At 34.2% G+C, this 25,916-nt stretch overlaps 4 protein-coding genes across 11 annotated transcripts in view; 3 read left to right on the forward strand and 1 right to left on the reverse strand.

Annotated features, from left to right (window-relative positions):
- LOC140669318 (uncharacterized) overlaps positions 1–6,084 on the forward strand; it is a 235,773-nt gene extending 229,689 nt beyond the window's left edge. For 3 of the 4 annotated variants that reach the window (XM_072899042.1, XM_072899060.1, XM_072899069.1), the window contains 6 exons: positions 2,094–2,249; positions 2,463–2,680; positions 2,826–2,952; positions 3,335–3,999; positions 4,096–4,397; positions 4,585–6,084. In XM_072899042.1, coding sequence (XP_072755143.1) covers positions 2,094–2,249; positions 2,463–2,680; positions 2,826–2,952; positions 3,335–3,999; positions 4,096–4,397; positions 4,585–5,819 — 2,703 coding nt within the window. In that variant the 3' untranslated portion in view covers positions 5,820–6,084. The remainder of the gene's footprint in view (positions 1–2,093; positions 2,250–2,462; positions 2,681–2,825; positions 2,953–3,334; positions 4,000–4,095; positions 4,398–4,584) is intronic. The other variant, XM_072899050.1, reaches the window with a different exon arrangement.
- Positions 6,085–7,929: 1,845 nt separating this feature from the next.
- Positions 7,930–10,390, forward strand: L(2)k14505 (ATP synthase mitochondrial F1 complex assembly factor 2 homolog l(2)k14505). The gene is made up of 6 exons (XM_072899154.1): positions 7,930–8,097; positions 8,270–8,463; positions 8,838–8,948; positions 9,040–9,220; positions 9,287–9,402; positions 10,155–10,390. The coding sequence occupies exons 1-6, from the start codon at positions 7,998–8,000 to the stop codon at positions 10,299–10,301; spliced, it is 849 nt and encodes a 282-aa protein (XP_072755255.1). The 5' UTR covers positions 7,930–7,997; the 3' UTR covers positions 10,302–10,390.
- On the reverse strand, positions 9,286–19,609 carry Eys (eyes shut). 4 transcript variants are annotated; one of them, XM_072899099.1, is made up of 16 exons: positions 19,385–19,609; positions 18,009–18,116; positions 17,330–17,478; positions 17,136–17,246; positions 16,949–17,056; positions 16,721–16,834; positions 14,886–15,681; positions 13,998–14,397; positions 12,840–13,150; positions 12,514–12,724; positions 12,238–12,389; positions 11,938–12,074; positions 11,575–11,820; positions 11,089–11,286; positions 10,653–10,881; positions 9,286–10,525 (listed from the first exon to the last, which is right to left on the reverse strand). In XM_072899099.1, exons 1-16 carry the CDS (start codon positions 19,390–19,392, stop codon positions 10,474–10,476), a joined length of 3,330 nt encoding a protein of 1,109 aa, XP_072755200.1. In that variant the 5' UTR covers positions 19,393–19,609; the 3' UTR covers positions 9,286–10,473. The 4 variants fall into 4 exon arrangements, with proteins under 4 accessions (XP_072755200.1, XP_072755182.1, XP_072755190.1 ...); XM_072899081.1 differs by having other exon boundaries at positions 18,009–18,191; XM_072899089.1 differs by having other exon boundaries at positions 18,009–18,191; positions 19,280–19,609.
- Positions 19,610–21,020: 1,411 nt separating this feature from the next.
- Positions 21,021–25,683, forward strand: LOC140663013 (SET domain-containing protein SmydA-8). 2 transcript variants are annotated; one of them, XM_072886851.1, is made up of 7 exons: positions 21,021–22,077; positions 23,858–24,223; positions 24,285–24,419; positions 24,709–24,895; positions 25,012–25,107; positions 25,419–25,504; positions 25,571–25,683. In XM_072886851.1, exons 1-7 carry the CDS (start codon positions 21,601–21,603, stop codon positions 25,655–25,657), a joined length of 1,434 nt encoding a protein of 477 aa, XP_072742952.1. In that variant the 5' UTR covers positions 21,021–21,600; the 3' UTR covers positions 25,658–25,683. The 2 variants fall into 2 exon arrangements, with proteins under 2 accessions (XP_072742952.1, XP_072742960.1); XM_072886859.1 differs by having other exon boundaries at positions 23,858–24,079.
- Positions 25,684–25,916: the final 233 nt, after the last annotated feature.

The following is a 25,916-nucleotide window of genomic DNA, read 5'->3' on the forward strand; positions in this document are numbered from 1 at the left end:
CTCTCGTTCGTAGAAAATGTATGAATAACACAGCGACTGCTAACAAACGGTATTACGCACAATACGTCGCGATTCAACCTTTCTCACGGTCGTTTAGATGCATCTAGTTTTTCTGCGTCCGTGGAAAGTGCATCGTCTCGCGTGTCACTAACGTAGCAGTTAGAATGCGTACGCACTTCCTTCCCACGTTTGTTAGCGTACATCATCCGGATTCACAAGCATGTCGATAATTTCTCCCCGCTATTCTCACTCAGCCGGCTGCTGCGAACGGTGAAATTGACGCGGATCATTCAATAGAATGCTCGCTTTCTGCATCTGCAAAAAAAATAGAGACAGAGTAGAAACTGTGTCACCGCGAGAGAGGCTGGAAGCACCAATTGGATCAACAATAGGATGATATTTATATTATTATGTAGAAAGCGCTGTGCTCTTTTCATATAATAACGGAATATAATGAAAGTTAGTAAAAATAATAAAAATTACTCTTAGAGAAAAATATTATATTTTATTAAAATTATGAAAATATTTTAATAATTGATATGAGTTATGATTTTTCTCCATATCTAAACATTATATCGATATAAAGATTATAGATATTTAAAAATATCGATAATATGAAATGTTTAGTTACGCGCATAAAATTATTACGCGGTAAAAATTTAAACTTCTCCCAACAATTAGAGGAACACTTGAATTTTTTTTTTTAAATAGTCCAACTTCAACCAGCTGTAACTTTCTTAAAAATGAACGAAATTCAAATTAAAAAAAAAAGAGTTTTAAAGCTTAAAATCTCTACTTTCGAACCCTCACCATTATTTTTATATTTCTGAGTTGGTAATTTTTACATATGGAAAACTACGAGCTGGACAAAATTCGAAACTTTTTTCTTACTTTGTGGACCTGTCACGTGTCTAAAAAACATCTGCGAAAATTTTAAACTCTCTAATGTGAAAGCTGAAAGTTTTTCCTACGAAATAATTTTCTAAAAATTTGTCTACGATTTTTTTTACTGAGTTATCATCGATTAAATAAAAAATGAGCACTTTGACTTCGATCACTCATAACTCCGTGAAAAATCATCGTATCGCAATGAGCGAAAAAGATTCTAAAAGCTGAAACTTTGCTCCATCAGATGGTATAATTGTCAAATTTTTTTAACGAACATATAAACATGCTACAAATGGATGAAAATACCGTAAAAATAATACTGTTTGCTTTAAAATTGTTTATGATGTTTACGCATTTTTATATTTGCATAGTATTTTTATTCCTATTGAAAAAATTAGTGTTGCTCGAAACTCTCAAAACCCTTGGACAATGCACTTTCCAATGTAATGCCACAAATAATAGCGGCTAATTCATTTGAGATCCGATAGATGTGTTAGGACACACTATGTCTGCTTTAGCTTCAAACGTGTTATAATAACGCAATACAATGAGAGTGGTAGTTAAGGTGGGTGATCGTCGGCGAGATCACCAGAAATGATTTCGTAATCCGAAAGAGTGGAACGAAGAATAGAAAATGTTGAGACATACGTTAGAAAATTTAATAAGCTGTCATATGTTAATCAGCTCAATCTCTCTGTCGTGAGAGCACTCGCGCTCTCGTCTTTGATACACCTTGGAGAGAGAAAGAAAGAATCGTCGCTTGTGCACCAAATTTGGTAGAGACATTTTTCGGGCGGTACTGTTAATCCTCCGCACGTGTAGCACGTGTGGTATATGTACATAATACGCGATTAATTGTGACAGCAAAATTAGTCTAACAATAAGTTCTGCGAAATTCTCCAGTCGAGTCGTCGCAAGAACCTCAAGATCTTAGAAACGATCCTCTCGAATTCAGATTTTATCCAAATTTCGTTTACATTTCACTTTTGAAAGTTGCGTTTTTTCTTGTTTACCTTTTTTCTTTTTGTGAATATTTTTCTTTCATATTTTATTATGTTTTATTATATATTAATTACACTATCTATGATAAAAATATTAAATATTTAATAAATGTCGATATTACGCTAAATTTTTTTCTAAATAGCTAATTAAGTATGTAATTGATGATGAAAATTTTAATCTAATTCTTCCGTTATTATTCTCAGAAAATGAAGAATATGTTACGTAAAAGGAACAGTGGTACTCCAGTTAGACTAACGAGAGGACTCTCTCAGAAGACCCTGGATACTACGGATAGTTCACCATCACCAAAATCGCCAACTAGAACTTTTCTCTTGGAAACACCAGTTCAATTTACCACCGTACGTGGGAAAGATTTTCTTCTCATTGCTTATATACATACATATTAAAAGATGTAGACCTTCATAAATTTCAGAAAATTATTAAAATAAACAAATATATATTTTTATTAAAATCTTTAATAAAAATTAGCAAATTGTCTTTTTATATTGATAAAGATCAAGATTCTGCTCAATGTCAGAAGATATGAGTGTTAAAATTCCTTATAAATTTAGGGCATGCAATCTCAGGAGAGGCATCTCTTTCTCTTCACTGATCTCCTGCTGATCGCGAAAGCACGCAGTGGTGGGAATTTCAAGTTAAAACAGACCGTCAGGATGAGCGAGCTCTGGCTCACGTCGGGTCATATAGAGGACGTGGCGGAAACCAGCAAATCCGCGGAAACCAGCTTCGTTCTCGGCTGGCCTACCACAAATGTCGTGGCCACTTTCATGTGAGCACAAGCACTTATATTTATTAAACGTTCAAAATTGCGCAGGATAATCCAAAATCCAAATGATAGACAAATATTCTATATCAATTAATAGAAACCCAGACTTTTTTTTCTTTTTTTATCACGGTTTAATTTATCTTTTTAGGACCGCTGCGGCGCGAGATCTTTGGTGGGGACGTCTAAACGATCTCGTACGGGAGGAGAGTATGAAGGAACCCCCGCATACAAATATTCAAATCGTATACCACGACAACGACACGAACAGCGACTACGTAAGTGCGCCTGCCTTTTCAGACTTCACCTTCGCACATACTCGAATCCGCGGGAATGAATCGTTTGACCTCTATTTTTCTCCGAGAGAGTTGTCCTTTATTATCACGGACAACAGAGTCAAGTTTGACTGGCCGTCGCCGACCACTATCGCGTATTATACCGATATTGCTTCAGCCACCATTCATAATTCATTGACATTGTGTAGATATAAGCCGCTAAGATCGCAAATGAATTTCCGTTAGATAAACCATGTCTATCGTCCGGTAAACAAGTTCCAATGGAGCCATAATATGCCATGTTATTCATCTCTTTGTAACCTTTCTCTCTGTCGGCAAGAAAAGAATACATACTATTAAATACGTGCCATTTTACACTTTACAGTGTAAGACGATCATGGTCGGTTCCGAAATGACGGCGCAGACCTGTGTGAACATGGCCATGCCGTTGTGGGATCTTCAAGGACCCTTCCAGTTGTGGGCCCGAACGTTCCCGGATGAGACGCCGTATCCACTGATAGGACACGAACGACCATTCGCCGTGAAAATGTCGCGTCTACGACACATGTTATCAGCGGATGAGGGTTTCGATCTGGAACACATCAACAACAGCGGCGTAGATCTGTGTCATTTTATCCTCAGACCTGTGATGAAGACACCCGCGAAGAAGAACAGCCGATCGAAGATAACCGGTCTGTTGCGGCGCTCGCTGTCGTTGAATCCCAGTCTCTTTGGCGTGAATTTGTCACGGCTGGATGAAAACGGTTTGCCGAAACCCGTTCTGGTGATGCTGCAGCAGCTATTTGCAAAAGGTCCGTTCACCCAAGGAATATTCCGCAAGTCCGCGAACGTTCGAATTGTCCGAGAATTGCGAGATCAAATCGAATCCACGGGAGATGTTAGCTGTCTGGAAGACGCGCCGATTATAGCTGTAGCTGCCTTGCTGAAGGAATTTTTAAGATCTCTACCAGATCCTCTCTTGACTTCTCATCTGTTTCCTCTATGGATGGAGAGTTTGGACACGACGAGTCCCGTTCAAACTATTAAAAGGTATTATTAAAAGAAAGTCATTTTAATGTAAAATTATTTTAATATATCAATTTTTTTGGAAAAATAGAAAAATAATACCAACCAAAAAAATTTCAGCATTCTAGATAGGCTTCCGAAAGCGAACTATACATTGCTCTCGCATTTAATCTGCGTGCTACATCATGTGGCGAGACGATCGAAACGTAATCTCATGTGCGCCAGCAATCTTGGCGTCTGCTGTGGTCCGAGTTTACTTTGGTCATCGAATCCATCAGTGAACCAGAGCAGAGCGATTCCGACAATCACCGAATTGCTGATCCGTAATTGCGAGGATTTGTTCGGTGCCGGTGTCACGCAACTCCTCGGAGAAGATACACGTAGCGATAGTGGAGCCGAGGAGAGCACCGATAGCCTTCACTGTAAGTATTATAACATCACTATTAGGATGTAAGAATATTATAAATTTAGAGAATATTAAAAATATTATATAATATTGTAAGAATATTACAAATATTTTATATTTAATTATTTAAATTACTTTTATATATCTTTACACGATACCTTTGCGTTATTAATAAATTTTTTAAAAATTTTTATTTGGTGTAGCAGGTGGGATATCCTTGGACAGCCTAGATCTGACGGAAGCACCGCGTAGAGATCCCATGTCCCTGTCAAGAGACTCGGGCTTGACTTTGTCAGACTGCCAGTTATTTATTCCGGAATCGCCTGTAGGCTCGGAAGACTCTGCTCCGAATGCTCCATCGTCTAGTAATTATGATAAGCCTCTCGCGAAGGAAGAAAAGTCCAACGGCAAGTCCTACGTTCCGGTATATAGATGTGGATGGGAAGAGAGACTCAACGGTTACACGTCCAGTAATCATAACCACGCGAATAGCACGGAGCATAATTTTCGAGAGGAAAAGACTAACGCGTGTTACTCCAATCTACCCCAATCGTCCAATTTTCAGCGGCAGGACTGGCTACGGGCACAGCTTAAGAGAACACCCAGAACGAACAAACTGGATGAACATGAGCCCCGAAAAGAAAGATTCAGCGACAAAGATATATACGATAGGGAGTATCTCAGACAAGACGCGATGAAGGAGAACGTGGAGAATTGCAAGACTTATCGAGGTAGGCAGTTGAACGTAACCTACGATATATTACCAGAAGATTACGATAACAAAAGTTCGCAGCAAGATATTCGAGGTGCTGAACGAGTGTCGATTCACGAATCGGAGCAGGATCTGACAAACGGTAGCGATACGATTCGGTCAGACAATGATCGCTACGAGTTTAAGAAGAAAGAGCGTTTCAGCGAGTTCAAAAAAGTCAAGGCCTCGGAGGTGCAGTACGTAAGTCTGGAGCCACCGATGGCAGAGAAAGAACGTCGTCGCCAAGCCCACGATTGCGAACTGTATGGAGACTACGTGAGGGTGAAGGCGATATATATGGGAACGATGAAATATTGCAAAAATAAAGAAGCGAACGGCGAATCAGACGGCAAAATTAATTATTGCGAGGACAGAAATCGATCGAGCGAAGTTTATATAACCGCGGATTCAAACGATTCGTACAAAAACGTGATGATAGACAATCTCAGTGAAGATGAACAGGAGGAAAGAACGTCATGGCCGGATACACCGCCGCCTTTGCCTCCGAGGCTCAGACATTTGCCGCCGGTGCATATGAATCTCGAGGATAGACACAAAGTGGCCGGTAGGTCCAGGTCTCTGCCGCCGCCGCCTCCCTATCGACCGCCGCCACAACCTCGCGCCCCTATCACCACAAGACATCTGGGATTCGGTAGATCCGTCGTTGACGATGAGAGCTACGTTTGAGTACAGAAATTGAGACAGATCTGTGCTATCTCGCAGACCTCATCGAAGACTCCTGTCTATTATCATTCAACATGTATAATGTTCATTTAAGTCGTGAATCCGCTCTACGACGACTGAACCTAGTCCAAAACCGAAAACACATACATGCGTAGTACCGAGAACAATGAAGGTCTATAAGAATGACGAATACTTCGTCCTCCTTTGATCAAACTTAGAGATAACGAGACGAATAAAATAAATACTACATATAGACAGTAAAGTGGAATTCGCTGTCTATTTGTGATCGCCGACAATAAATCTTGGCCCGTATTCTCGCCGTACTTTTACCACTAAATGTTTTCATTCGATTTTCATTTTTGTTTTAAAACAATTTTTTGTATAAACAAACAAAAAAAATGTTTCAATTAATCATTGTTTCAGTAAAATAATCATATCAGGACTAAATCGAGGATTCGGGTCTATTATTCAGTGATTCAGGGTGCTTCCACGAGCGTTAGTTGATACTATATTAATATTTGCGTATTTAGGTGGCTAACTAAGCATAGACTAAGTAACGGACAATGTTAGCGCCAAGACGATAATATGAATAATTCTTTTTTCTTACATAAATAACCCTTGTAAAAATATCAGTAAAATGACTATCTACGTCGAGGAAGTTTTGTGGAAATACATAATTTGATGTTGTCTATTAATAATATATTAATAGATATAACAGTCGATGATAAATATATGTAACATTTTCTGTAATGTTTTATGATGTCTTAACCAGCGGAGAATCTTTTATTCTTGTAAATTGATTTTAACAGATGTATTCTCTAAATTGAATATATTTTCTTATCGATATTATCGATATGTGACGTGTTTATATATTTTAAGTTTATAAAAAGGTTACAAGACCAGTCATGGAAACAGTTACAGTGATAAAGTTTCATATGAGAACTCGATAAAATTATAAAAGATCAAATATATTTTACTCCTATACCTCTGGTATCAATTTGAAGCTAACTTTTTTACGAGTCGTCCTTTTTGGCGTTCTATCTATTTTTCTTTGTTTTTTTTTAACCAGCTTTATAAGCACTGTGTTTATAGCTGTGTTTTAACAAAATCTCATTTTAATGGAATTATCATCTTTCGAAATGTTCTTTTCCACATATGTGTTCACAAAATTTATTATTGCGCTTGCCTCGAGCAAAAACTACTCTTCCTTATAAGCAATAATAATTATAATAATAATAATAATAATAATAATATTTTGTTTTTGACAATCATATGATTTGCAAATATAAGCCATTGTGTATAATGCGATTATGTTCTTAATAGATATAAAATATAAGATACATTGGAGTGTTACAACATGATAGTCTTCTTGTTTTTTTTGTATATATTAAATTGTAAAATTGTCATCTCTCTTTTATATTGTTAAACTTTATGATACAATGTGTAACATCTATGAGGTATGTATACTTACCTAAATTATATATATGTTATGCTATAAAAAAAGCAAATATATATATATATATATATTTCATATTTTATATATTCATGAGCTTTCTGATACACAACCCATTTTTCTCATTATTCAGAAACTTTTTCTTACATGGAGATTACATTTAATCAATTTTACAATAAAAAATTTACCATGTGCAAAAAGAAAATACATTTCTTTATTAAATATCTGAGAATTGATATAGAGTACTAAAAGAAATGATAAGTATAGTTGTGCATATTAATATATCTATTACATGTTTTTTACGGGATAAATTTTACAATATATTTATGATTTTTAGATAAAAAATATCCAGTGCAAGACTTGATTAAATTACAGTGAATTATCTGCGCTGCACTGAAAAGATTAATTTATACTTTACCATTTTTAAAGACACACATACAAATAACTATAAATTTATAAATAAAAATATAACAGGTTTTTTCTTATACATTAATAATTACTCATTTTTTATTGTATATGTTTCAATTCTCTGTCGATACTAAAAAATCATTCATATATGTATTCTTTCATTCATATACATTCATTCATGTATTTTCATTCATAACCATATGACGTAATGAAACAGCATTACCATCGTGTGGTATTATTACTATTCTTGAATCAGCTGATGGTAATGTTTTCATCTGTATACTTTTGACGTTTGGACGTCTCTCTCAAAAACAGTAATAATGAACAATATACCGCAAATATTGAATAAACTAATCAATACAATAAATTATTTTAGATGCAATAGATTTGTGTCAGCTTCCTCGGTAGTAAGAAATTTAGGTAATCGTCGTATTATAATATTTTATTTGAAATACCTTATGATTTAGGTTAGATTTAGTTTGACGTTTTTCCTTTTTGCCGTCACACAAGTGTAATTTAAAAAAATGCAAGGAAATCGATCAAGTATTAATGACATTACATGGATATATATGAAATAATTTGACATTTGTAGCTACTGTGAAACGATTTTATAGAAGAACAAATATACTTTCAAGTGGTGACAAGTATGAGATTACATTGGATCAGAGGAAGCTGAAGACACCACAGGGTAGGATATTCGAAGTAAACAGCAAACCCCTTGCTTTAGCGGTGGCTGCTGAATGGGATGCACAGAAGGAAACTATCGATAGAGGAAATATGCATTTGGTACGAAATCAATGCAATGCGTAAAAAATAAATTTATTATTTAATTTATTGTTCAACAACTGTGGCTTGCATTGCCTTGTCATTTCGTATTTAGCATTTAATAAGCTATCTAAGCGCAATAAAAAATTTGGTGAACATATTTTGTGGAAAAGAAAATTGATGAGAAATGCATTTGACCTAAAGTATATATTTGTTAAAAATAATTTTAAATCTAATCCACAAGACATTCAGTGTTATTTTATTTATGTGACTGTATTTAATATGTATATAAAACATTTTTCTCAAGTTACAGATGCTTTGTATGCTGCCAATTATGTCTTTACATATTTTATTTATTTTTCAAATGTATCTTATTTATATTAATCTACTTGCAGACATCCTTGTGCAATACTGTATTGGACAACCCACATAATTATACCAAAATAGATCTGGTCAATCACATAGTAAACTGCTTAGAAATGGATACAATTTTATTTCATTCAAGTGTAAGAAAGTGTTTACAAATCTTCATGGCTTTTTTCTATATAACAAATTTCCTATATGACATTTCGATCGTAATGATTTTTGTGGCTTTAGGAGGTGGATGAATTATATCAGTTACAAGTTGAAAAGTGGCAACCTCTAGTTCGTTGGTTTTGTGAACATTACAATGTGGACATTACAAGAACTCAGAGTATAGAAGCACCTATTGTATCTACAGAAACCAAAGCTGTTTTAACGAGACATTTATTGTCCTATAATTTTAATAGTATTTATGGTATGTGATGCAATTTTATCAAGAAAAACAAATCCTTTATATATTAACTGTTATCTATTCACATAGGTCTTGTGTATGCAGTAGATGGATTAAAGTCAGTTATCCTGACTCTTGCAACAGCTGCAAGAGTAATTAATGTCTTGGAAGCTGTAAGTCTTTCACGACTAGAAGAAGAATATCAGGTATAGAACACTTTGCTTTTATTTATGATTAAAAAAATGCCAATATAAATTCCCAGGTAGTAAGCACATGTCATTTTAACGTCGAAAACTGGTCATTTCTGGTTCAATGACGTCACGTGACCAAATAATATCTAATTTAAAACTTTTTTTTTTTGTGACATTGTATCTTAATGATGTTGTAAAAAAACGTCACACTATCGTGATTCTTAAGTCATTATTATAAATTGCCTATTACTATTTTTTAATTAAAAACTCATTTAATTTTTTATAGTATCTTAAATTATTAAAACAATTTTGTGTATAATTTTGATATTTACAATTCTCTATACCTAGGCGCCCTAACATGAATTTCCTCTATAACCGGGGACTTGATCGTGACATTTGATCATAAATCTTTTCTTCTAGGGTAAACTCATGAAAAGTGAAAAGTATCATTAACGAATTCAATATTTGTGATTGAATTTTTCACCTTTCACGAGTTCACGCTAGAGGAAAAGATTCATGATCAAATATGTCATTAAAATGTCACGAATAGATCTAAAATGGTCATGAAATCACGTCTTTTTAACGTCTTGAAATGTCGTCATCAGTCTGTGACATTAGTCGATCATTTTTACGTCATTACATCACGACATATTTGGTTCGACCTGACCATATTTTGACGTCAAAATATCGTGTGCTTGCTACCTGGATTGCTTCTGTTAATCATTATTGTAATGTTTATATGTTATCTTTATATATTATTTGCACAGGTCTCTCACTGGGGCAATGTGGAATGGCATCACGAGTATAGCAGACATGATTTACAGGCGCGTCTATCGGCGGCAATGTTATTTGTATACTTGAACACTCATTCCGCCACTTCGCGACCCAAACTCGACGTCCCTAATGTAAGCTAATCCTATTTCGAGTATTAAAGAACCTTTATGTCAATAGATATAAAATTTGTAAAAACAACCTGTTTACTGTAATATAACATTGTCTATAACATCGATACCGATCGATTACTCCCTTGTGCTAATTAATAAGAGTTGAGAGAAATCTATCCAGAAGATTACTTTTAACGATGAATCAGACAGGTATGGAACAATCAGGTCCAACCCATTCTTTTGTACAAATGCAGCTGAAAAGTTAATGAACAATTATATATACATAACGTTATGTAATATATATGGCTTTTACGTATATAGAGTGTCTTAAATATTCCGTTTTCGCGTAAGATTAAAATTGTAGATTTCTTGTGTTATTACCTATACGATGCTCCATGATGCAAACACACCGCACCGTTCTTGCACGAGTGCCGAATGCATTCATTGCGATTGCATTCGCCCACGCCGCGGCCGGTGGCAGGGCTGGAGCCGGTCAGCGGAAGAATAGAAGTATCTGTGCGCAATTCGACATCGAATATGCATCCGGAAAAGCCGGTGTGGAGAGGTAGATCGTGCGGCAACGTCTCGAAATTTTTTGACTTGTACCCACCTATGAGAAAAATATCTTTTTCGTCTATTTTTATCTATTTGAAATCACATTTAAAACGCTAAATGTCATTTCGATTTTATATTTGTCTTTGATGTTAAGATCACTTTTAACGTGAGAATTTAACTGCCACGTGTAGCGATAACAGATGATCTTAGCTCTACTGACATGGTACTAAATGTCAAACTGCTCTTCTCTGCAACAACGTACCAATATAAAGAACGGGCGATACGTCGAGTTGAGTCATCGATCCTACCGCCTGACCGGTCACGTTCCTGAGACCCTCTACCGCAAGCCATGCCTCCTTACCTCTCCTACCAATCCTGAGAGTATACGTTTTACTTTTACCAGCCGATCCTGCCACGCTTAGCGAACTCAACGAATCGCTGGTGAAGATTCTTCGCACTCCTATTGAAAGAGTAGAATGCAAGAGTTCAATCAATAATTATAATACAATCTCCAATATATTAATATTTTAATTGCAACTGATTTCAGTATTCTTCACAAGTGTGTAAATTAATTATACCTTGATACTTAGAAAATCTATGTAGTGATATGACATATATGGATAATTTTTTCTAACATAAAAGTTTTTTTTTCACAGAAGAATACTGAAATCTCGGTTGTAATAAATATATATAATATGGATAGCTTCGAATATGTAGGAGATTGGCTTTTTACGAATTTATTACTCACCGGAACCTAAATCCCACGTGAGCATGATATACCCGCGCACGAATGTTATCGAGAGGTGATCCGAAACATCGCGACGCGAACCTCTCTGTCCAAAGTAAGCTATCAGGGAGATTTGATCGAATGTACGCGGGATGAGTCGCAGCTTCAGCTCCATTGTGTCTTTTATCGAGGTCGACACACCGTAGGCGATGTACGACGCGAAACCGGGGACGAGGACCGAGAAGGCCGGTCGCACTAGGATAGCATCTGAAAGAGAGCAAATTTATCCTACGGAACTTGATATCGCATTGCCGTTCTATATCTTCTATAGAATGTTTATCGAACATTTCGTTAGATTATTATGTATATGATTTTATGATTTACCTTCTTCGCAAAAAAGCCCGTGGCTGCCGAGCGGGCAAACGCAGATGAAACCAGTTCCTGGCGAGCTCACACAGGTTGCACCCATCGAACAAGGATTGTCATTGCACGCCGAATGTTCGCACAAAGGCCCGGTGTATCTGTAAATAATCTTTGGCCTTACCGTTCTGTTTTTAAAAACCTATTGCGAACATCAAAGTTAAGATTCGGAAGTTAAAAATTAACATCAAGAGAATTCTGTAATTTGTAATCCTATTTTAAATAATTGCTGACATCTTTAATTGCCACGTAATAAATATTTACCCGGCTATACATTTGCAGCGAATTCGACCCTCGTTTTCTTCGCACGCGCCGAAATTCTGACACGGATTTGACAAGCACAAAAACGACGTACATTCTTCAATCTGAAACGTTTCTGTGGAGTCATGAATAAAATGTCGCGAAATACCATTCACCTGCAATGTAATTTTTATTAAAATAACTCTGCGCAATCATTCTATATAAAAAAATAACAAAGTTTCTTTGCGACAACTTGATACAAAACAGGAATATTGAAATCAATTCTGAATAATAGTTTACTTTCAAGGAATCCATGCAACCAATGAATCCCATAGCCACGTGAGGAAAATAATGCGAGAACGTTAATGGAATGCCTCCTATGTATAGATTGGCGTATTTTGGGACCATTCCTCGTTGTGGCAGTATTTGTTCGCCGGTTACGGCCATAGTGCCATTAACCAGCAATTTGGCAAAACATTTCTCGTTTTCATCATTGGCAACATATTGAAAGCTAAACGAAAGAAAAAAAAAAAATATATATATATATATATTTTTAATAAATAATTTGTATATAAAAAATGTATATTTATATTTAAAATTAATAGAACCATCTATAATTTGTGTACCTCATATCAATACCCACTTCGAATCCATTATCGATAATGGCATCGATTTCACCGAGCAACATAGTTTCCAGACCGCAAGAAAACTGAAACTTTAGTGACCCAAGTTCCAAGTACACTAAAGAATATCTCTCGTTGTCGAAATAAACGTGCAATATTATTCCATTCCTAAATGCCGTTTTGAGCTTAACGTAAATTCGGAGCGTTGCGCTCTTATTGTCGGAGATTATTACTTCGACGCGTTGTCTGACAAAAGATTTGCCGTTGAAGGCTGCTTGCGTAATGGTCGAATCTGTCTTACAGCCATCAGCATACTGACAATAATAATTATAATATAAATATATAATAATTAATTATAATACAAATATATAATAATTAAATACCCAGATAGCAAGCACACGACATTTTGACGTCAAAATGTGGTCAGTTCGAACCAAATATGATGAATGACGTAAAAATGACGGACTAATGTCACAGACCGATGACGACATTTCAAGGCGTTAAAAAGACGTGACTTCATGGCCATTTTAGACCTATTAGTGACGTTTTAATGACATATTTGATCATGAATCTTTTTCTCTAGCGTGAATTCGTAAAAAATGAAAAATTCATTCACAAATATTGAATTCGTTAATGAAACTTTTCACGAGTTCACGCTAGAGGAAAAGATTCATGATCAAATGTCACGATCAAGTCCCAGATTATAAAGGAAATTCATGTTAGGGTCCTGAGGTATAGAGAATTGTGAATATCAAAATTATGCACAAAATTGTTTTAATAATTTAAGATATTATATAAAATTAAATGAGTTTTTAGTTAAAAAATAGTATTAGGCGATTTATAATAACGACTTAAGAATCACGATATTGTGACGTTTCTTTACAACATCATTAAGACGTTACAAAAAAGACGTTTTAAATTAGACATTATTTGGTCAAGTGACGTTATTGAACCAGAAATGACAAGTTTTCGACGTCAAAATGGCATGTGCTTGCTACCTGGGTAATATAAATTATAATAATTATAACATAGACATGTTAAAATCCTAACTCTCGGGACTGACATCTTTTATTATTTCGAGAGAAATTTATTTCAAAAGCTATATTTAAATTTTTAATAATTATTAACTTGTGATTAATGATTGTCATATAAACTGTTTACCTCGGTAACATTACGCGAAGTTGACGTGGTAGTTGTAGAACATTGATTCCCACGACAACCGCCAATTTCTGTGGTGCTGATTTCGATACTAGTAGTTTGACTTAATGAGGATGCGCTGGTGGACGTTAAGGGGGAAGATCCCGTAGAAGTCTCGAATCTGACAGTCGAAGATAATACTGATGGCAGTGTCGAGGTAGTTAAAGGTAGAATAGGTTCAGGCGAATCCACGACCGTAGGTCCGAGATCGAAGGTTCTGTTCTGTAACGATTCCGTCGTGTATCGAAATGTCACATTGATGGGGAGTGTTACATCGGTAGCGTGATCCATGACAGCACTTGTCGCCGTGGTTTTTTCGTGATGGTCGATCTGACCTTCGTCCGTATCTATTGTTGGCCGATAACTAAATGAAGATGGGAGTCTAGCGTTATTATAAAATTTATATCTGTACTATTAGTGTAATTTAGACAGAAAATTTTTCGCTGACGCCTATCTTTAAGGCCTATTGTCAAGGACAATTATATTTGTGATTTCTTGAGGTATTGCTAGAATATTGCTGCTATAAATTCTATACGTGACAAACAATATTCTAACAGATACAAAAAGTAGCGATAAATTTAATTGAGACATCTCGAAATCTATCTACATTAGCAAAATATTTTTTTGAGTGAATAATCTCAAGAATTTGCCATTAACAGGTTTTTCACCAATTAGCGAACACCCTGTATAGATAATTAGAAAAAAATAATGATCGTATATTTAGAAAAAAAAGGATATTTAATAATTTAAAATATTTTTATGAGAGATTAAAACAAGATGCATACAAGTTAATAACTTATTACAATAAATCATCGACATTCTAAATAAGTATCACGCTATTTCTCCATTTACCTAAAACTCGTCATGTACACCGTTCCACGCGTTACGTCCTCACCCACACTTTCGGAAGTCGGCAAATATGTTGTCTGATCATCGACCTTGGTAACTTGACCATCAACATAAATGGATCTTCCGGTTGGAGAATAAATTTCCGTACTTTCTGTTTCAGTTACATGAGAGAAACCTTCGGTAACAGCGGACGTCACTGTTGTGACCTCCGGTGTCGCGACATCTTCTCGAGTCGTTTCCTTACTAGTCGTGGAACTCGTCGACGGAGCTTCAGTAAGAAGGATACCACTTTCGCTGCTAACACTAGGAGAACCTCCGTCCTCGTATCCTGACGTCGTGGTCTTCTCCATGATTGTGTAGCTCTTCGTGTAAAACGAACTAGAATCCGTTGCAGAATAGGATGTTGATAAGAACACGGAAGTATCCGCTATTGAAGTTGATTCTCTAGGTGAAACAACGGAGGATGTAGGTTTAATCAAACTTATTCCCTGCTCGGACGTCTCCCCTACTTCCACAGCGATAGTCGTCGAAGGGAAACTATACTCGCACATGGAACCACTGTAATTCGGTAGACAGGCACAAGTGAAGCTGTTGATACCGTCGATGCAAGTACCACCGTTGTCGCACTGTGCAAACTTTGACTCGCAATCGTCATACTTTAACTCGCATAGTGCGCCGTGATAATCCGGCACGCAGTAACAAACTGGATGCTCGTCCTCCAACAAACAAACTGCTCCGTTTTGGCAAGGATTTTCATTACATGGTACAACTGCCCTGTCGCAATCCTTGCCAGTAAAACCTTTTAGAAAATAAAATTAAGAAAATAGATGTAACTTATAATAGTAATAACTACTACTAGGTAGCAAGCACATGTCATTTTGACGTCGAAAACTGGTCATTTCTGGTTCAATGACGTCACGTGACCAAATAATGTCTAATTTAAAACGTCTTTTTTGTGACGTTTTAATGATGTTGTAAAAAAACGTCACAATATCGTGATTCTTAAGTCATTATTATAAATCGCCTAAGTATTACTATCTTATAACTAAAAACTCATTTAATTTTTTATAATATCTTAAATTATTCAAACAATTTTATGTATAATTTTCATATTCACAATTCTCTATATCTCAGGGCCCTAACATGAATTTCCTCCATAACCTGGGAATTGATGATCATGACATTTGAGCATGAATCTTTTCCTCTAGCGTGAACTCGTGAAAAGTTTCATTAACAAATTCAATATTTGTGAATGAATTTTTCACTTTTCACGAGTTCACGCTAGAGGAAAAAATTCATGATCAAATATGTCATTAAAACGTCACTAATAGGTCTAAAATGGTCATGAAGTCACGTCTTTTTAACGTCTTGAAATGTCATCATCGGTCTGTAACGTTAGTCCGTCATTTTGACGTCAAAATGTCGTGTGCTTGCTATCTGAGTAGTATGTAATAATGCAAGAGAAATAATTCATTATTAATTATTATTGATTCAAGTATGGATGGTAACAATATTCGAATATAGGGATAGATAACATTTGTGCTATTCTTTAAATTTATTTTTTTTTTTATGTAGTCACATTAATATTAACAAAGGGACATTTTTATCTAGAAAAAGGAATTAGTGGAGTTCGAAAAAAAGTTTTATTTTGTTTTTATTATACAATGAAGTTGAAAAAAGACATAATGATGCACTATGTCGTTTGTGTTATTTATTGGAAAACTCCCAAAATAAGTAAGATAGTAAGATCTTTATATAGATTTTATACATAAAACTTTTTTTTCGGCTCTAATTCCTTACTTTTTCAGATAAAAATCTATGATCTGTGGACAGCTCACCAAATAAACAAGCACAAGTATAGGAAGCTGGAACATTGATACAGAGGCCACCGTTTTTGCACGGTGACTTCAAACACTCATCAACGTCTACGTCGCAAAAAGTGCCGGTCCATCCTTTTTTTCAGATCATAAGTCAGGCAAAAAGAAGAAGAAAAGATACCATCAATAAAATAAGAATAAAAGCAAAATATTCTTTATATATATGTATAATAATTTTATACAAATTACCTTCGCGACAACGGCAATAGAATGACATTCCGGGTCCTTCGACGCATTCGCCGAAATTTTTGCATATTGTTTCGTTGCAAACAGAAACGTCTATCTCGCAGTAATCTCCTAAAAGTAAGACAACAGAATAATGACGTGAAAATTTATTAGATAAATTTGTCATCGTATGTGTGTACGTGTGTCATACCTGAATATCCTTCCAGACATTGACATATGATGCCATCGTAATCGACGCAAGTGCCGTTGTTGAGACACGGATGATTCGAACATTCGCTATATCTTTGCTCGCAATTTACACCTAATTGTTATGTAAAACATATCACTGTTGTATTCTTATTGATTTTCTCGTATTTGATAGGCGAAGATGTGAAGAAAACGTACCTACAAAACCATCGACGCAAGTGCAATTATATGCTGCAACGCCATCGTTGCACGTGCCACCATTGAGACAAGGATCTGACCAGCATTCGTCCCAATTAATCTCACAATTAATTCCCGTATAACCATCAATACAATAACAAGAATAGGTGCTGCGTTATTCATGAAAATTTACAAAGCAAAAGTAAGACACTTTTCCATAATTTTGACCATATTTTATCGTATTTACATTTTTATATTAATTAATATAATATTATCAAAAATTAAATATCTCTTACATACGCTTTTATTTTATATTCAATTATAAATATGTGTTTTTCTCTTCAAAATCTTTGTAAAAATTATTTAAACTATTTTGAGAAAATTGAAGATACACTATACTAATACTATTATACACAAATTCCTCATTACTAATTATTAAATTTTAATCTAAATAACTTAATTGTCTATTATATTTTTACATGTTTAAAATATAATTATATTTGCAAAAAGTTTTACAAAGAGATTATACACATTATATAAGTATACGTATTACTATATTTATATTTATTTATATCCTCGTGACTCTCCCTCTCTTTCTCTCTCTCTCGCTCTCTCTCTCTCTCTGTATCTATATTTTATGTCATCCAACTTTTATAAAATTATCAAGATGCGTGCTTAGCAAGCGCATGTGTGTATATACCTGTTCTCGTTGTCCAAACAGATCCCATACATGCAAGGGTCCTCGCTACAATCCGATTCTAGTGCAAACACTGTTATGGTAGTCGACAGTACTATCAGAATAAGAATACTTTGACACGTGGTGGTCCTCGCGAAAGGCAGGCAATAACTCCACTTATAAGCCAATCTAAGTAGCCTTACATACCTTTACAGCATGATTATAGCATGACATATACATATGTCGATTTGTTTATAATGTGTAGATGTATGATGTATGCACGTGCGCACACACAGAAAAAAAGTAAGTGTCAAATCAAAACTTATATACGCAACAATTTATAATCTTCTTGAAAGAATTTAAAAATCTTAAATTTTAACGATATTATAATATTTCAATACTTACGATTGTCATTTCAAGAATAAAATAATGATTTTAACTCTAAGAAAATTATAATCTTCGATTTGACCATGTGTTATTTTCTATCCAACATTTTTTCCTCTCGATTCAAGAAAATTATTCTTAAATAACAAGAATATATTTTTCTCGGTTGAACTATATAAAATGTCTTGATCCAAGCAAATTTTCTTTGTTTAACGCAATATAATCTCATGTCAAGATTTACATTTTGAAACTAAAGATATTGTCAAAATAAGAATATTCTTTTTTTTTCTGTGCGTGTATATATGTATGTACATTTTGTGTGTATGGATCACGCTTATTTCATACATCATATAACGCGCGCATGATTGGAAAATTTACATAAAGCTACATTACAATGTAACAAGATATAGCAATCTATTCTCATTAAATAATGCAATAAGTTTATAAAGTCAACGTATGATACAGTTCAAGTACCAATCATTTAATGAACAATATTTCTATAGTTTCATTAAATTCAAGTGTTATAAAAAAAGAAAATCTCCTGTACATGAGATATATGATCAATGAGAAGAAAATAATAAAGAAAATGTGTATCACAATATAAAAAATGTTAAAAAGTACTATTTAAAAAAGTTGTAATCTTATTAAAATAAAATCAAGTATAAAGGCATTTAAAATTCGTTGTAAACATATGTATCAAAAATGGAAAATATACAAGAACGAAAGATTTGGATTTTAAAGATTAACGTAATTTTCAACGACTATAAAATAGATTTTAATTAAACTAGAATAATAATATACAATTTTGAGTTACGTCACTATATTAAATGCTCCCCCATGACATTTCCCGCGAATTTTGGCATTATGTTATCAGGTAAAAAAAAACGCTAGAAAGAGAGTTAATTACACACATTGATCGATACGAGAATACCGTACGGTGATTCCTGAAAGGACTAAAAAAAACGAAATGGACTCGCCGGGGGAATCGGCCGATGGATCGCTTTTTTTTGGATTACCTTCCCATTTCTGTGCACGGTGGGCAATAAAAAAAAGGGAAGAGGCAAGTCGTCGTGGAACACGGCACTTTTGACGATCTCTACACAGTACGATATGCCGCATATATCGTTTTTAGCGCGGCATTGACCGTGTATATACGTTGTATGCACGTTGTTCTTGACGATGCCGCTCACGATATCCCGTCGACGACGACAACTCGACCGTAGTCTTAGCAACATGCGACCATACAAATAGTCGTTACGTGCCGCTACGCTTGCGTGAAGCAGTCGTCGATATTAATAAAAACTTTTGATTTTACTCTTTAAATAAAAGTCGAAGCAGTAGATGATGTATTTCTCAGATTTCTTAGTTTACAGAATTGTTGGAACTTACTTACAACTTATAAATCGGAGAGATTTTAAAAATCGATAACTTCCTTAATTAATATTACTATTACTTTCGACAGAAATTTTGTATTGATTTTTTTATTATTACAAATGCGCACGGAATGTATTTCTTCGTAAATTATCATGATAGAATATACATTACAACGGCCTTTTAGTCAGGCGAAATAAAGGAAATAATAGATCAATATCGTGCTTTTATACCGGGCTTAAATCGATACACGAGCTACAAAATGTTTTTATTCTGGCTCAATATAATGATTTATTTAACGGAGAAGAGTTTAACATAAATATTTAATTAATAATATAATTAAAAATACACGTAACTTGTTACGTAATATACATCAGCCTGGTTTCTTTGAGTTATCAATTTCCAAGGTAGCACATGTTAATAAAAAAAGATAATTTTCACAAACATTTCCGGTAAATGTGCAGAAGTGATGCTTCAGCGAAAAAACTCAACTTTTTTTTTATAAAAATCAACAAAACTATTATAAAAATGAAATACACGAAAGTTTTTAAGAGAGCGCAATTAAAGTCATTAATAAAAAGTTATTAATAAGAAAATTTATAAAATAAAACGTAATTTTCTGACATCATGTACTAATAATAGAGCGTTTATTTTTGCTTGTAAATACATACCAGTGATTCAGAGTGTGTACCGAGCAATGTTTACCAGTTTAATGTGCGAATAAATGGAGGCAGCGTCGAAGGCAAGATAAAAAAAATATTCAAGGACTACTATCATTCCTAGATCTTATCCCTATGCGTGTCAGACTTTTATTAATATTTTCAACCGAGATCTTACGTCGAAAAAATAAATTCCATTGGGATATCATTATCAAGAAGGATATTAATAATTTTACCATTTTTTTTTTTTATAATAACGAAGGCGCGAAAGCCCGATCAATGAAATTAATCATAGCTTTCTTCTTTTAAAATAACAGATATTGTAAAAAGAAACTCAGAAATCTCCGTAAAAAGGTAAGTAAAAGGAACGAATTAAACGTGATTATAAATAATATCGAATTGAGATGGAATGCAGCTAAGGCAATGTCATCAAATATCTGAAATACTATTATGTACTTTGTTTACAACCTGTTGGCGAAAAGTGTAAACAGTAAACAGGTAGGTCAGTTTTCATGTAGATCTATTTTCCGGTCGATCTGCTGCCAAATCATAACTCTATTTTAAGCGGAGATTTATAATAGGAGCACTCGCGCTGCATTCGTAGAGCAGTGTCACTCGCGTATTTTCGATCACGCGAACGCATTTTACGGTCTGTCGACTTCGCGATATAATCTCTAACGCTAATTAATTAATTCACAAGAATTCATTAATTTGACAAGAACGATAGTTGTGACGAAAGCCAAAACTCTCTTCTAACATCGCGATACGTCTGACAAATGATGTGTATAAATATATCTGTACGTTATATATAGCACCTCTCCTTAACGATCTCGGCATTAAGTTCATAGTTTCGTCAATCTCTCCAAGAGTTTGTTAAACTTCTGAATCTCCATTCATTTATAAAACTTGTAGCACAAATTACTCTATAATATTAAAAATCGATTTCATGAAAAATTAAAATAGCTTGAGTAGAGAACCTCTGGCTTAAACAACGTAAGATTTGTTATTTGCCTAGAGAAAATCTTGTAAAGACAAACACAAGATCTCTGAAATTATTATAAAACTGGCAGGGTGCCTATAGAAAACAAGATATGCGTATTAAACGGTCTGTATAAAAGAGGATACGTACGATTAAAGCATCAAGAGACAAAGAGTATCGGGAGAAAAACCTATAACGCAAGTGCAATTTGCGAACCAGATAGATGGAACTGCGCGAGACAATAGAACTACTCGAGTCTCATCTGCGAGAGAACAATCTTGCGCAAGATAAACCCCGGTCATGGGCCATCGAGTGCTCTCCTCTGGGAGGTCGTGGCATATTCGCCACACGGGACATTCAAGCCGGCGAACTGATCTACACGGATGTCCCGCTGTTGATAGGACCGCGATGTTACAACAAGTACCTGGCGATGTGTGTCGTCTGTTATAAGAGCAACTGCCCCCTGTTCCCCTGCGATCATGGTTGCGGTTTGCCGATCTGTTCGACGGAATGCGAAAACTCGATAACGCACTCTCAAGAGTGTCGATTACTCAGAGAGTGGATGCCGACCTGCGGTTCTACCTGGTCCAAGGATCTGATGCTGGCGCTGGTACCGATACGTGGTTTAACGTTGTCGAAGGAGCAACGTAAGCTCTTGCACATCTTCAAATACCATTCGAACCTTATTCATAACAGTGAGGTATATATTTGGACCGATTTATTATTCTTTTCTACATATTTCATAAATTTCTAATTCATAGTAGTGATGGGCGATCTCGATTCGATTTTCAGAAAATCGATCTTTCTCCTCAAAAAAATCGATTCTTTTCTGTTCGATTCTTATACGAATCGATTCTTTTTGTAGAAAATCGAATTTCGATCTGTTGATTTGATACACGTACGTTTAGTGGTACCAGAAGTGGCGCTTTTCAATCAGCGCACGAATAGCAAAATTGAATAAATATATTAAAAAAAAAAAAAAATGTTTTAAAATATTTTTATTCTTTTTTTAAATATTTTTGAGTGTCTCCGAAACTAATGTCAAATAATTTGATAAATTAAATTATTTTAAAGTAAAACATAATTTACTATAGTTATGCAAATATAATCCATCTTACAAAATCATGACTTTTTAGTTTTTGTTATGTAGTTTTGATTTTTTACATCGATTTTTAGGAAATCGATTCTTTTAGTCCGATTTTTTTAGTAAATCAATCTCAGTTACTTCGAGTCAAGATTGATTCAAAAATCAATTCTTTCTAAAAAATCGCCCATCATTAATTCATAGCAAACATCTGGTTTTGTAGAAACATACACAAAAAATAAAGCACTACATTCTTATAATTAACTATCCGCCTGCAACGTGTAATTTCCCAGGTAGTGAGCACATGTCATTTTGACGTTGAAAACTGGTCATTTCTGATTCAATGATGACGTCACCTGACCAAATAATGTCTAATTTAAAATGTCTTTTTTGTGACATCTTAATAATGTTGTAAAAAACGTCATAATATCGTGATTCTTAAGTCGTTATTATAAATCGCCTAAGTATTACTATTTTTTTAACTAAAAACTCATTTAATTTTATATAATATCTTAAATTATTAAAACAATTTTGTGCATAATTTTGATATTCACAATTCTCTATACCTCAGGACCCTAACATGAATTTCCTCTATAATCTGGGACTTGATCGTGACATTTGATCATGAATCTTTTTTCCTCTAGCGTAAACTCGTGAAAAGTTTCATTAACGAATTCAATATTTAAATGAATTTTTCATTTTTTACGAGTTCACGCTAAAGGAAAAGATTCATGATCAAATGTCATTAAAACGTTAGTAATAGGTCTAAAATAGTCATGAAGTCACATCTTTTTAACGTCTTGAAATGTCGTCATCGGTCTGTGACATTAGTCGGTCATTTTTACGTCATTACATCACAACATATTTGGTTCGAACTGATCATATTTTGACGTCAGAATGTCGTGTGCTTGCTACCTGGATTAACATCCTCCGCCTGCAACTTGGGTCTTTTAAGTCCAGAGCAGATTTTTATACTAGTGTGGAATGTTTTAGTAATCTGAAAAAATTCTCTTATGTACTTGTGAAAGCTTTAACAATAAGTTTTTTCCATCAAAGAACTTGGGTTGTATTTTACTTATTTTTTATTAAATTGGACTACCAACGTATATTTACATTTCTCAAAATTGATTAGGTCTTAAAAAGATCCATAATGCCGATGATGGAGGACTAATAATAAACATGTTTCATACTTTTTTCTTCTATTTTTATATGTTTTCTATTAATATAATTATTTTTCTAAAATTTATTATGCAATGTATCATTTTAATTATGCGGGCGACACTCTTTTAATACATAGACTTGCATAGTTTATCACATACTCGTTCTTAATATATATAAAGAGAAGAAAAACACATGCGCTTAAATAAAGAATATGTTGTCTAAAATAAATTTCAAGATCGATCTGGTCAAAAGAAACGTGAACAACCTTCCCAGCGAGGAGCAAATGGAGCTTATGAGACATATATGCGAAGTCTGTAATACCAATTCCTTCGCAGTAGTAGTCGCAAGGAACGAGGACTGCACGAGTTTACGTAGTGTTTATCCCCTGGGTGCGATGCAGAATCATTGCTGCGTGCCAAACACTAGACATCACTTCGATGACCAGCAACGATTGCACGTGAGTGCCGCGTCGTCGATCGCAGCTGGTGAGGAGCTCACCATGTCCTACACCGATCTGCTGTGGGATACGTTGAGCAGGAGACAGTTCCTGAGATTAACCAAATGCTTCTCCTGCAACTGCAGTAGATGCTCCGATCCCTCGGTATACAAATTAAAAAAAAAATTTTCGTAATAACAAAAACTTACGCTTTCTTGTTCCCCAGGAATTCGGATCTCAGCTCGGAGCGCTTTTTTGCGCGAAGGACGATTGTTCAGGACACTTGCTACCACGCAATCCTCTCAATTTTGAATCTCCTTGGATCTGCGACAAGTGCCAGAACAGTGTGAAGCACAGACAAGTTAATATTCTTATCTAGAAGTTGAATCGCTTTATTTTTACACGCAATAAAAATAATTACTCTACAATTTTTTAAATTAATCTTTCAAAATAAATATCTTCTCAATTATTAATTTTTCGAGAAACTACATCTATTTTTGTAAATTAATAATATGTTCATACATTTGTTACAGTATTTATATGACTATTTGATATTTACATGATTTAATCGATTAAAAAGTATAGACAGCTTAATGGTCTGTCTTAATTTTTATCATATTATTATTAATATGAAATTTATCAATTTATAGATTGAATGGATTCGTTCGAGGTTGAACGAGCTTGTGTTTGAAACAATGTACAAGACTCCGCGTGAGATTCTAAAATTTATAGAAACGGTATTATCAGAATTGGTTCCCATGACTAATTACATTATGATATCTGTCAAATATCGTATAATCTCATACTTTGGCAGAGTACCGGAACTTAAATGGGAAGGTAAGATGCTTTATTTTCTACCTTACTCTGGTTCCGTGGAATATTTTATATAAACTATTAACTTTTTATATTATACATTTCTTAATTCGAAACGTATATTATTTGTGTTATTACAGATCTTACAGATGCAGAACTTAGAATCAAGAAAATGTATTGTAACGACATACTTTCTATTTTGGATACTTTAGGTTCTGGAGATTCTATAAAAAAGGGTAATAAAATAATAAATCGTTTCTTCTATTAGATATTAGAATGTTTACAAACTTTTTTTATTCTTATTTTCATCAAAAACATACAGTTGAAAAGTATATATGTTTCTTCTACATAAACTGCGGTGATTATTTTGACATTAATTATTTGCATATAATTAATATCAAAATAAAATACAAATTTTAGGAAATCTTAGCGCATTATTTTATATCAGATTTTTTGTCTAAGTTACATAATGTCATAGTTCATTATAATTAAAATTGGAACAAAATGAAAGATAATTTTTTAAATATTCTCGTAATATATTTTCCAGGCTTCGTTTTATACGAGCTGTATCGTACAAATCTTGAATTGTCTAAGCGTCAGATTTCGGAAAAGCAAACACATCCACGCATAAAGGTAGGAGGAATATAATTTACGTCAATTACATATGTCTTAATTATTGTTCTAAATTCTTTTTTTTAGGATATCGATAATAAATGCCTATTACGGCAGGCAATGGATATATTGCAAAATGATGTCGGCGCAACCTATATTCGTAAAAGTGATTGAAGCGAAAAGACACCGTTCTAAAGTCCTATTTATTGCATTATTAAATGTCTAGAATGGATACATATACATGTCTGTACGAGTATATTTGAAGTAAATAATACGTCATATATATTGCTATATATATTATGATTTTAACAATCATTTAGTTTCGTACTTTAACGCACACGATATATATCTTATGATACAATAAGTTTGTGATATACAAATACAGTTATTATGTTAAAAAAATGTGCATAAACGATCATTATATACTGATAAA

This window comes from Anoplolepis gracilipes, chromosome 1 (genome assembly GCF_047496725.1).
Source record: "Anoplolepis gracilipes chromosome 1, ASM4749672v1, whole genome shotgun sequence".
In the NCBI taxonomy this organism is placed as follows: Eukaryota; Metazoa; Arthropoda; class Insecta; order Hymenoptera; family Formicidae; genus Anoplolepis; species Anoplolepis gracilipes.

Coding starts and splice junctions, on each gene's coding strand:
- Eys (XM_072899081.1), bottom strand. Junction 13,151..13,997: donor CTTCGCGTAATGTTACCGAG/GTAAACAGTTTA, acceptor TATTATTGTCAG/TATGCTGATGGCTGTAAGAC. Junction 12,725..12,839: donor GAAGTGGGTATTGATATGAG/GTACACAAATTA, acceptor TCTTTCGTTTAG/CTTTCAATATGTTGCCAATG.
- LOC140663013 (XM_072886851.1), top strand. CDS start 21,601: ATGGAACTGCGCGAGACAATAGAACTACTCGAGTCTCATCTGCGAGAG. Junction 22,078..23,857: donor ACCTTATTCATAACAGTGAG/GTATATATTTGG, acceptor ATAAATTTCAAG/ATCGATCTGGTCAAAAGAAA. Junction 25,505..25,570: donor AAACACATCCACGCATAAAG/GTAGGAGGAATA, acceptor TCTTTTTTTTAG/GATATCGATAATAAATGCCT.